The following is a 14,294-nucleotide window of genomic DNA, read 5'->3' as shown; positions in this document are numbered from 1 at the left end:
GTTACTCTTTATTTTGAAAAGTCCCGGTACCAAAGTATCGGTATCTTTTAATGTTCCATCCATCCATTTTCTACCGCTTGTCCCTTTTGGGGTCGCGGGGGATGCTGGAGCCTATCTCAGCCGCATTCGGGCGGAAGACGGGGTACACCCAGGACAAGTCGCCACCTGAATTGTCTAAAATAAAGTTTTTGTGGTGCCCTTTATTTTGAAAGTCCCGGTACTAAAATATTGGTATGGGGACAACCCTAGTACACACAATTGTATTAGTTTGCACACGCTGTTTAGCGCCTGGTATTTGGATCTTAGTAGATCAGGCCCTTGTTGCGTACATCTAGCCTTTGTGCTATAGTAAGCTTAGCTGTTGTGTAGCTGCTAGCTCCACTTTTTTTCAATGATTTGACTAAAATTTTTGTTTTTGTGGTCCCCTTTATTTTGAAAGTCCCGGTACTAAAATATTGGTATGGGGACAACCCTAGTACACGCAATTGTATTAGTTTGCACACGCTGTTTAGCGCCTGGTGTTTGGATCGTAGTAGATCAGGCCCTTGTTGCGTACATCTAGCCTTTGTGCTATAGTATGCTTAGCTGTTGTGTAGCTGCTAGCTCCATTTTTTTTCAATGAATTGACTAAATGTTTGGTTTTTGTGGTGCCCTTTATTTTGAAAGTCCCGGTACCAAAGTATTGGTATGGGGGACAACCCTAGTACACACAATTGTATTAGTTTGCACACGCTGTTTAGCGCCTGGTATTTGGATCTTAGTAGACCAGGCCCTTGTTGCGTACATCTAGCCTTTGTGCTATGGTATGCTTAGCTGTTGTGTAGCTCCTCGTCACATCTTTGCGTCCTGACGAGCGCACCGCGGGCCACGCCCACAGGCGCTCTCTCTCCGCTGCCGGCGTGCGTCCTCGCGCCTGCAGACAATCTGCAATCGGCGCGCCTGCCCGTGATGAGCGAGCTGCCTTCATAAGCCGGCACAACCTGCCATCCCGGGCCGGAATATAACCTTCTGTTGGCGTACATACTCTCCGTCGCCTTGAAAGTGAGCTGTGCGTCTCACTTTTCCCCGGATCTCCCTCTGGACTCTGACTGCCTCCCTCGATCCTTGACTTCCCCCGCTTTGGACTCGGACCTGTAGACTTCTCTCTCCCCTGGGCTTCCTCGTCTCTCGTTCAACAGCTAATCTACACACTTAGTCTTACACCATACACACTCTTGGATTTTGTCACACTCCATTTCCTTAGTTAGTATATTTAGTATTGTTTGATTATTATACATATATGGTCTATATATATAATAAATCTTAGAGCTACATTGCCCCCTGGTGTCTGTGTCGTCATCTCCCCTCTGTTAAACCACAACACTCCTAGTCCTACCTTCTTTAAATTAATTGACTAAAAATATAGTTTTTGTGGCCCCCTTTAATTTGAAAAGTATCTAAGTACATTTTGGTTCCGGTACCAAAGTAGATCAGGCCCTTGTTGCGTACATCTAGCCTGTGTGCTATGGTATGCTTAGCTGTTGTGTAGCTGCTAGTCCTACCTTTTTTAAATGAATTGGCTACAAACGAAGAATCTGGCTGATTACACAGCGCTAACATCGGAAATATCAGCCGATTGTTTTGGTTTTGCTGATATCGTAGCGATACGGGCCGTGACGGGCACTCCTTAATGTAGCGTAGAAGGTGCAGAGCACTAACCTGCAGGGCTATGTTCTGTGCTCTTGGTTCTAGTCGCAGCGCCGCGTCACGTTTCACCTGCCGGACGGCTCCCAGGAGAGCTGCAGTGACAGCGGTGTGGGGGAACATGAGCCGGTAGGAAGTGGCCCCCTGCTGACACAACCTCTCCCTCTGGTGCAGGCGCAGGATCAGCTCTACCAGCAGGCCTCGCCCGACAAGAGGACCGAAGCCGACGGCAACTCGGACCCAAACTCTGGTGAGTTCTGACATTTTTCTCTAAACCGTCTTGGAAACAACCCGGCTGGTCTTTGACTTTGACTCCATGGCGACCTCAACACCAGCACACCTGCTTCTGAAACCACGTGAGATCTTTGGGGCCTGGAAGGGAGTCTGATCCTCGTTTTTAGCAAGAAAACTTGTAACAACATTATAACAACATTATAACAACATTATAACAACATTATACCCACATTATAACAGCATTATAACAACATTATAACAGCATTATAACAACATTATAACAGCATTATAACAACATTATAACAACATTATAACTGCATTATAACAACATTATAACAACAATATAACAACATTATAACAACTTTATAACAACATTATAACAACATTATAACAGCATTATAACAACATTATAACAACATTATAACATTATAACAGCAGTATAACAACATTATAACAGCATTATAACAACATTATAACAACATTATAACATTATAACAGCAGTATAACAACATTATAACAGCATTATAACAACATTATAACAACATTATAACATTATAACAGCAGTATAACAACATTATAACAACATATTATAACAACATTATAACAACATTATAACATTATAACAACAATATAACAACATTATAACAACATTATAACAACATATTATAACAACATTATAACAACATTATAACATTATAACAGCAGTATAACAACATTATAACAACATATTATAACAACATTATAACAACATTATAACATTATAACAACAATATAACAACATTATAACAACATTATAACAACATATTATAACAACATTATAACAACATTATAACATTATAACAACAATATAACAACATTATAACAACATTGTAACAACATATTATAACAACATTATAACAACATTATAACAACATTATAACAGCATTAAAATAGCATTATAACAACATTATAACAACTTTATAACATTATAACAACATTATAACAACTTTATAACATTACAACAGCATTATAACAACATTATAACAACATTTTAACAGTATTATAACAACATTATAACAACATTATAACAACATTATAACAGCATTATAACAACATTATAACAACATTATAACAACATTATAACAGCATTATAACAACGTTATAACAAAATTATAACTGCATTATAACAACATTATAACAACATTATAACAACATAACAGCATTATAACGACATAACAACATTATAACAACAATATAACAGCATTATAACAACATTATAACAAAATTATAACTGCATTATAACAACATTATAACAACATTAAAACAACATTATAACAGCATTATAACGACATAACAACATTTTAACAACAATATAACAGCATTATAACAACATTAAAACAGCATTATAACAACATTATAACAGCATTATAACAGCATTATAACAGTATTATAACAGCATTATAACAACATTATTACAGCATTATAAAAATAATATAAAAACATTATAACAACATTATAAGAGCATTATACCAGCCAGCATTATAACAGCATTATAAGAACATTATAACAACATTATAACAATATTACAACAACATTATATGAACGTTATAAAAACATTATAACAGCATTATAAGAGCATTATACCAGCCAGCATTATAACAACATTATAACAACATTATAACAACATTATAACAACATTATACCAGTATTATAACAACATTATAACAACAATATAACAGCATTATAGATCCACTATGGACTGGACTCTCACACTATTATGTTAGATCCACTATGGACTGGACTCTCACACTATTATGTTAGATCCACTATGGACAGGACTCTCACACTATTATGTTAGATCCACTATGGACTGGACTATCACTATTATGTTAGATCCACTATGGACTGGACTCTCACACTATTATGTTAGATCCACTATGGACAGGACTCTCACTATTATATTAGATCCACTATGAACTGGACTCTCACTATTATGTTAGATCCACTATGGACTGGACTCTCACACTATTATGTTAGATCCACTATGGACTGGACTCTCACACTATTATGTTAGATCCACTATGGACTGGACTCTCACTATTATGTTAGATCCACTATGGACTGGACTCTCACTATTATGTTAGATCCACTATGGACTGGACTCTCAATATTATGTTAGATCCACTATGGACTGGACTCTCACACTATAATGTTAGATCCACTATGGACTGGACTTTCACAATACTATGCTAGACCCACTCGACGTCCATTGCACCGGTCGTCCTAGAGGGGGGTCACCCACCCACCCACATCTGCGGTCTTCTCCAAGGTTTCTCATTGTCATCCCACTGGGTTGAGTTTGTCCTTGCCCTGATGTGGGATCTGAACCGAGGATGTCGTCGTGGCTTGTGCAGCCCTTTGAGACACTCGTGATTTAGGGCTATATAAATAAACATTGATTGATTGATTGATTGATTATAACAACTTTATAACAACATTATAAAAACATTATAACAGCATTATACCAGCATTATAACAACATTATAACAACATTATAACAATATTATAACAACATTATAACAACATTATAAAAACATTATAACAGCATTATACCAGCATTATAACAACATTATAACAACATTATAACAGCATTATAACATCATTATAACAACATTATAACAATATTATAACAACATTATAACAACATTATAAAAACATTATAACAGCATTATACCAGCATTATAACAGCATTATTACAGCATTATAACAACATTATAACAACCTTATAACAACAATATAACATAATTGTAAAAACATTATAACAACATTAAAACAGCATTATAACAGCATTATAACAACATTATAACAACACTACAACAACATTATAACAACATTATCAATCAATCAATGTTTATTTATATAGCCCTAAATCACAAGTGTCTCAAAGGGCTGTACAAGCCACAACGACATCCTCGGTACAGAGCCCACATACGGGCAAGGAAAAACTCACCCCAGTGGGACGTCGGTGAATGACTATGACAACATTACAACAACAATATAACAACATTATAACAACATTATAACAACATTATAACAACATTATAACAGCATTGTAACAACATTATAACAACATTATAACAACATTATAACAGCATTATAACAACATTATAACAACATTATAACAGCATTGTAACAACATTATAACAACATTATAACAACATTATAACAGCATTATAACAGTATTATAACAACATTATAACAACATTATAACAGCATTATAACAGCATTATAACAACATTATAACAACATTATAACATCATTATACCAGCCAGCATTATAACAACATTATAACAACATTATATCAACGTTATAAAAACATTATAACAGCATTGTAACAACATTATAACAGCATTATAACAACATTATAACAGCATTATAACAACATTATAACAATATTATAACAACATTATAAGAACATTATAACAGCATTATACCAGTATTATAACAGCATTATAACAACATTATAACAACATTATAACAACATTATAACAACATTATAACAACATTATAACAACATTATAACAACACTACAACAACATTGTAACAACATTATAACAACATTATAACAACATTATAACAACATTACAACAACATTATAACAACATTACAACAACATTACAACAACATTATAACAACATTATAACAACACTACAACAACATTGTAACAACATTATAACAACATTACAACAACTTTACAACAACATTATAACAACATTATAACAACATTACAACAACATTATAACAACATTATAACAACATTATAACAACACTACAACAACATTGTAACAACATTATAACAACATTACAACAACATTATAACAACATTATAACAACATTATAACAACACTACAACAACATTATAACAACATTATAACAACATTACAACAACATTATAACAACATTATAACAACACTACGACAACATTGTAACAACATTATAACAACATTACAACAACATTATAACATTACAACAACATTACAAGAACATTATAACAACATTACAACAACATTATAACAGCATTACAACAACATTATAACAACATTACAACAACATTACAACAACATTATAACAACATTATAACAACATTATAACAACAATATAACAACATTACAACAACATTATAACAACATTACAACAACGTTATAACAGCATTACAACAACATTATAACAGCATTATAACAACATTATAACAACATTATAACAGCATTATAACAAAATTATAACAAAATTATAACAACATTATAACAACATTATAACAGCATTATAACGACATAACAACATTATAACAACAATATAACAGCATTATAACAACATTATAACAGCATTATAACAACATTATAACAACATTATAACAACATTATAACAGCATTATAACAGAATTATAACAACATTATAAACACATTATAACAGCATTATAACAACATTATAGCAGCATTATAACAGCATTATAACAGCATTATAACAGCATTATAACAACATTATAACAGCATTATACCAGTATTATATTAGCATTATATCAGCATTAAAACATCATTATAACAACATTATAACAATATTATAACAACATTATAACAACATTATAAAAACATTATAACAGCATTAAAACATCATTATAACAACATTATGACAATATTATAACAACATTATGACAATATTATAACAACATTATAACAACATTATAAAAACATTATAACAGCATTATTCCAGCATTATAACAACATTATATTAACATTATAACAGCATTATAACAACATTATAAAAACATTATAACAACATTATTCCAGCATTATAACAACATTATAACCGCATTATAACAACATTATTACAGCATTATAAAAATAATACAACAACATTAATAAAAACATTATAACAAAATTATAACAGCATTATAACAACATTATAACAACATTATAACAGCATTATAACAACATTATATCAACGTTATAAAAACATTATAACAGCATTATACCAGTATTATAACAGCATTATAACAGCATTATAACATCATTATAACAATATTATAACAACATTATAACAACATTATAAAAACATTATAACAACAATATAACAGAATTGTAACAACATTATAACAACATTATAACAACATTATAACAACATTATAACAGCATTATAACAACATTATAACAGCATTATAAAAACATTATAACAACAATATAACAGAATTGTAACAACATTATAACAACATTATAACAACATTATAACAACATTATAACAGCATTATAACAACATTATAACAACATTATAAAAACATTATAACAACAATATAACAGAATTGTAACAACATTATAACAACATTATAACAACATTATAACAACATTATAACAGCATTATAACAACATTATAACAGCATTATAACAGCATTATAACAACATTATAACAGCATTATTACAGCATTATAAGAACATTATAACAACATTATAACAGCATTATTACAGCATTATTACAGCATTATAACAACATTAAAAAGAGCCATTCAAAAGACTCGAGTCGTTCACAAACGTCACATGTCTGGTTGCGATGAAACCATGCAAACATTCAACAGTCCCACTTAAGAAAATGTAGAGTCTAATTTAAAATTCAGTCATGGGGCTTCTCAAGTGGGTTCCTGGTGGATTCTTGAGCAGGTCACTGGTTTCTCTGTTAATCATCCAGACGTGTCGCCGCGTCCCAAGAGGCCAACCTGGACCTCCCAAAGGTTCTCCGCCTATTTGTGAAACTCATTGGATTTATTTAGAGATGATTTCCCAGTTGGAAGTCTCGCTTCTCCTTTGAAGACGTGAACGTCCCACTATTTCTGGCGGGAACGTACATCTCCGACCCACTTTTCTCATTTTATCATTAAGTGGCGAGGCGTGCGCAGAGATCAAGCGCGTCGCCCCGAGGTCGGTGCCAGCTCGCGTCGCGCGGGTGGAGGAGAAGTCGGTGTCACATAAATAGGAGACGTGCGAGTAAACCGTCCGCACGCTCGCCGACAAACCGGCGTGTTCACACTTGGCAGAGGAACTCAAGTGAGCACCGCCGAGACCTAATTGACTGAAAGAGCCGCTGCTTAGAACGGGGCGAGGGTACTTTGTGATTTCTGCATGTTTCGTTATTTTTAGTCCCACGCTCATAAATAATACTATTTCAGCAGAGTGGACACAAATCTGCGATAGTGATTATTATTCCAAGTCAGAATAATCACATGTTTACTTCAAACAATCACCATTAATCGCACAATTTGAATTAATTAAAAAAAAAAACCTGTTAGCATGCTAATGTTAGTACGCTAGCTTTTTAGCAAAGGCTTTCAGTCCTATTTTCGTACCAGCATGTTAACTTTAGCATGCTGGCACTTTAAACATATGTTTCAGGTAAAGACCTCAGGGTAATATGTTTTTTAACTTCACGTCCATTAAAGTTAGCATTTTAGCATGCTAACGTTAGCACACTGGATTTTTTTGTTTAGCTAGTTTAGCATGTACACACCTTAGTATCATATATGTTGTATGATACCTGTTAGCATGCAAATGTTAGTATATTTTTTTTGTATTAGCATATTTTGTTACTTTCAGGTACACACCTCAGGGTAATATGTTTTTTAACTTGACGTCCGTTAAAGTTAGCATTTTAGCATGCTAACATTAGCATGTTTTTTTAAGCTAATTTAGCAGGTATACATCTTAGTATCAAATATTTTGTACGATACCCGTTAGCGTGCTAATGTTAGCATGCTACCTTTTTTTTTTTTTTTTAGTATATTTTGGTGCTTAACGCGTGCAAACTTTAGAATGCTAGCATTTCTAAAAAAAAATGCAATACTCAAAGAGAAAGGGTTTTGTACATTGCAGTTTTCTGGTAGTCACTAAAAAGATCTGTTAAAACTACTCGACTCGTTCACAAACGTCACATCCCTGGTTGCGTTTTCTTTGATTTTGTCCATTTATTTATTTATTTATTTCGTTCTTATTTGTCATTAGGAGGCACCAATACGATGGTAGAATGGGTTTTGTGCATATAAAAAAATGGGTTGTGGTCGTTTACTAAAAAGAGCCCTTCAAAATACTCAACTCGTTCACAAACATCACATCACTGGTTGAGTGTCTTTTGATTTTGTCCGTTTTATGTTTTGTTTTGTTTTTCTTTGTCGATAGGAGGTACCAATATGAAGATAGAATGGGTTTTGTGCATATAAAAAAAAAAAACAATTTGCAACTGTAATACGGTTGTGGTCGTTCACTAAAAAGAGCCGTTCAAATTACTCAAACAACGCTCATAAATAATACTATTTCAGCAGAGTGGGCACAAATCTGCTATAGTGATTATTATTCCAAGTCAGAATAATCACATGTTTACTTCAAATAATCACCATTAATTGCACAATTTGAATCAATTAAAAAAAAAAAATCTGTTAGCAGGCTAATGTTAGTACGCTAGCTTTTTAGCAAAGGCTTTCAGTCCTATTTTCGTACCAGCATGTCAACTTTAGCATGCTGGCACTTTAAACATTTGTTTCAGGTAAAGACCTCAGGGTAATATGTTTTTTAACTTCACGTCCATTAAAGTTAGCATTTTAGCATGCTAACGTTAGCACACTGGATTTTTTTGTTTAGCTAGTTTAGCATGTACACACCTTAGTATCATATATTTTGTATGATACCTGTTAGCATGCAAATGTTAGTATGTTTTTTTGTATTAGCATATTTTGTTACTTTCAGGTACACACCTCAGGGTAATATGTTTTTTAACTTGACGTCCGTTAAAGTTAGCATTTTTGCATGCTAACATTAGCATGTTTTTTTAAGCTAATTTAGCAGGTATACATCTTAGTATCAAATATGTTGTTCGATACCTGTTAGCGTGCTAATGTTAGCATGCTAGATTTTTTTTTAGTATATTTTGGTACTTAACGCGTGCAAACTTTAGAATGTTAGCATTTCTAAAAAAAAATGCAATACTCAAAGAGAAAGGGTTTTGTACATTCCTGTTTTCTGGTAGTCACTAAAAAGATCTGTTAAAACTACTCGACTCGTTCACAAACGTCACATCCCTGGTTGCGTTTTCTTTGATTTTGTCCATTTAATTTTTTATTTTTTTGTTCTTATTTGTCATTAGGAGGCACCAATACGATGGTGGAATGGGTTTTGTGCATATAAAAAAATGATTTGCAACTGCAAATTGGTTGTGGTCGTTTACTAAAAAGAGCCCTTCAAAATACTCAACTCGTTCACAAACATCACATCACTTGTTGGGTTTCTTTTGATTTTGTCCGTTTTATGTTTTGTTTTGTTTTTCTTTGTCGATAGGAGGTACCAATATGAAGATAGAATGGGTTTTGTGCATATATAAAAAAAATAAAAAAATTTGCAACTGTAATACGGTTGTGGTAGTTCACTAAAAAGAGACGTTCAAATTACTCAAACAACGCTCATAAATAATACTATTTCAGCAGAGTGGGCACAAATCTGCTATAGTGAATATTATTCCAAATCAGAATAATCACATGTTTACTTCAAATAATCACCATTAATCGCACAATTTTAATTAATTAAAAAAAAAAAAAATCTGTTAGCAGGCTAATGTTAGTACGCTAGCTTTTTAGCAAAGGCTTTCAGTCCTATTTCCGTACCAGCATGTTAACTTTAGCATGCTGGCACTTTAAACATATGTTTCAGGTACAGACCTCAGGGTAATATGTTTTTTAACTTCACGTACGTTAAAGTTAGCATTTTAGCATGCTAACGTTAGCACGCTGGATTGTTTTGTTTAGCTAGTTGAGCAGGTACACACCTTAATATCATATATTTTGTATGATACCTGTTAGCATGCAAATGTTAGTATGTTTTTTGTATTAGCATATTTTGTTACTTTCAGGTACACACCTCAGGGTAATATGTTTTTTAACTTGACGTCCGTTAAAGTTAGCATTTAGCATGCTAACGTTAGCATTTTTTTAAGCTAATTTAGCAGGTATACATCTTATTATCAAATATTTTGTACGATACCCGTTAGCGTGCTAATGTTAGCATGCTAGCTTTTTTTTTTTTTTAGTATATTTTGGTACTTAACGCGTGCAAACTTTAGAATGCTAGCATTTCTAAAAAAAATTAAATACTCAAAGAGAAAGGGTTTTGTAAATTGCAGTTTTCTGGTAGTCACTAAAAAGATCTGTTAAAACTACTCGACTCGTTCACAAACGTCACATCCCCGGTTGCGTTTTCTTTGATTTTGTCCATTTAATTTTTTATTTTTTTGTTCTTATTTGTCATTAGGAGGCACCAATACGAAGGTAGAATGGGTTTTGTGCATATAAAAAAATGGGTTGTGGTCGTTTACTAAAAAGAGCCCTTCAAAATACTCAACTCGTTCACAAACATCACATCACTGGTTGAGTGTCTTTTGATTTTGTCCGTTTTATGTTTTGTTTTGTTTTTCTTTGTCGATAGGAGGTACCAATATGAAGATAGAATGGGTTTTGTGCATATAAAAAAAACAACAATTTGCAACTGTAATACAGTTGTGGTCGTTCACTAAAAAGAGCCGTTCAAATTACTCAAACAACGCTCATAAATAATACTATTTCAGCAGAGTGGACACAAATCTGCTATAGTGATTATTATTCCAAGTCAGAATAATCACATGTTTACTTCAAATAATCACCATTAATCGCACAATTTGAATTGATTAAAAAAAAAAACCTGTTAGCATGCTCATGTTCGTACGATAGCTTTTTAGCAAAGGCTTTCAGTCCTATTTTCGTACCAGCATGTTAACTTTAACATGCTGGCACTTTAAACATTTGTTTCAGGTACAGACCTCAGGGTAATATGTTTTTTAACTTCACGTCCGTTAAAGTTAGCATTTTAGCATGCTAACGTTAGCACGCTGGATTTTTTTGTTTAGCTAGTTGAGTATGTACACACCTTAGTATCATATATTTTGTATGATACCTGTTAGCATGCAAATGTTAGTATGTTTTTTTGTATTAGCATATTTTGTTACTTTCAGGTACACACCTCAGGGTAATATGTTTTTTAACTTGACGTCCGTTAAAGTTAGCATTTTAGCATGCTAACGTTAGCATGTTTTTTAAGCTAATTTAGCAGGTATACATCTTATTATCAAATATTTTGTACGATACCTGTTAGCGTGCTAATGTTAGCATGCTAGCTTTTTTTTTTTTTTAGTATATTTTGGTACTTAACGTGTGCAAACTTTAGAATGCTATCATTTCTAAAACAAATTAAATATTCAAAGAGAAAGGGTTGTGTACATTGCTGTTTTCTGGTAGTCACTAAAAAGATCTGTTAAAACTACTCGACTCGTTCACAAACGTCACATCCCTGGTTGCGTTTTCTTTGATTTTGTCCATTTAATTTTTTATTTTTTTGTTCTTATTTGTCATTGGGAGGCACCAATACGATGGTGGAATGGGTTTTGTGCATATAAAAAAATGGGTTGTGGTCGTTTACTAAAAAGAGCCCTTCAAAATACTCAACTCGTTCACAAACATCACATCACTGGTTGAGTGTCTTTTGATTTTGTCCGTTTTATGTTTTGTTTTGTTTTTCTTTGTCGATAGGAGGTACCAATATGAAGATAGAATGGGTTTTGTGCATATAAAAAAAAACACATTTTGCAACTGTAATACGGTTGCGGTCGTTCACTAAAAAGAGCCGTTCAAATTACTCAAAAAACGCTCATAAATAATACTATTTCAGCAGAGTGGACACAAATCTGCTATAGTGATTATTATTCCAAGTCAGAATAATCACATGTTTACTTCAAATAATCACCATTAATCGCACAATTTGAATTGATAAAAAAAAAAAAACCTGTTAGCATGCTAATGTTAGTACGCTAGCTTTTTAGCAAAGGCTTTCAGTCTTATTTTCGTACCAGCATGTTAACTTTAGCATGCTGGCACTTTAAACATATTTTTCAGGTACAGACCTCAGGGTGATATGTTTTTTAACTTCACGTCCGTTAAAGTTAGCATTTTAGCATGCTAACATTAGCACGCTGGATTTTTTTGTTTAGCTAGTTGAGTATGTACCTCACCTTAGTATCATATATTTTGTATGATACCTGTTAGCATGCAAATGTTAGTATGTTTTTTATGGGTTTTTTTTATTAGCATATTTTGTTACTTTCAGGTACACACCTCAGGGTAATATGTTTTTTCAACGTTGTATCAATGTTTCGTGCCTGCTGGGTTACTGCGTAAACAATGAAAAATTGTACAATGCATTTGCAAATACTGCAATGTCACAAGTATGCAAATACTCTAAAAGACACGGTATTTTTCTGTCTAAATTAAAGATGTTGCAGATTGTACATTTAAATTTACAGCTTAATTGTTTTAGGGGTTTGTGTTAAAGCAATAGCTTAGTTAACATTTGGCTAACAACATGTGTTTTTGTGGCAAGAGGTTTCAGACAATGATTGGGTTATGTCTATGTGCTTAATTGAAAACTGTGTGGAAATGAACCACGCGGGTGTTTAAGTGTGTTGGAAATACTTGCAAGCATATATTTAACAGATTTGAGCATTTAAAGCTCATTTTTAATAGCTGACTTGAAGGAAAATGTTGTGAGTTGTCCAGTGAAAGGTTGTACAAATGGCGTTAATTGCATTACCTCCATTGTTTGCTGACTTTTCCGAGCATAAAAAAAGAAAAACATATCTTATTTAAGGATTGGGAATGATAGGCAAAATAATAAATACAAATTAATTTGCATTTTTATTAGGGTTTTTATTTGCCGATATCCGATATTCCGATATTGTCCAACTCTTTAATTACCGATACCGATATCAACCGATACCGATATCAACCGATATATGCAGTCGTGGAATTAACACATTATTATGCCTAATTTGGATAACCAGGTATGGTGAAGATAAGGTAATTTTAAAAAAAACTGTAAAATAAGATAAATAAATTAAAAACATTTTCTTGAATAAAAAAGAAAGTACAACAATATAAAAACAGTTACATAGAAACTAGTAATGAATGAAAATTAGTAAAATGAACTGTTAAAGGTTAGTATTATTAGTGGAGCAGCAGCACGCACAATCATGTGTGCTTACGGACTGTATCCCTTGCAGACTGTATTGATATATATTGATATATAACAGGGGTCACCAACGCGGTGCCCGCGGGCACCAGGTAGCCCATAAGGACCAGATGAGTAGCCCGCTGGCCTCTTCTAAAAATAGCTTAAATAGCAGCACTTACCAGTGAGCTGCCTCTATTTTTTAAATTGTATTTATTTACTAGCAAGCTGGTCTCGCTTTGCCTGACATTTTTAAATATAAGAGAGACAAAACTCAAATAG

General features: G+C 32.9%; 1 protein-coding gene across 1 annotated transcript in view; it reads left to right on the top strand.

The window, feature by feature from the left end:
- Nucleotides 1-1,509: 1,509 nt before the first annotated feature.
- LOC133642657 (protocadherin-9-like) overlaps nt 1,510-14,294 on the top strand; it is a 206,476-nt gene continuing 193,691 nt past the window's right edge. Inside the window, exons 1-2 of the mRNA XM_062036998.1 lie at nt 1,510-1,524; nt 1,732-1,933. Of these exons, the coding sequence (XP_061892982.1) occupies nt 1,510-1,524; nt 1,732-1,933 (217 nt within the window). The remainder of the gene's footprint in view (nt 1,525-1,731; nt 1,934-14,294) is intronic.

Source organism: Entelurus aequoreus, linkage group LG02 (assembly GCF_033978785.1).
Source record: "Entelurus aequoreus isolate RoL-2023_Sb linkage group LG02, RoL_Eaeq_v1.1, whole genome shotgun sequence".
Taxonomy (NCBI): domain Eukaryota; kingdom Metazoa; phylum Chordata; class Actinopteri; order Syngnathiformes; family Syngnathidae; genus Entelurus; species Entelurus aequoreus.
Note: the sequence above shows the minus strand (reverse complement) of the source record. Positions and strands in the feature narration are given on the sequence as shown.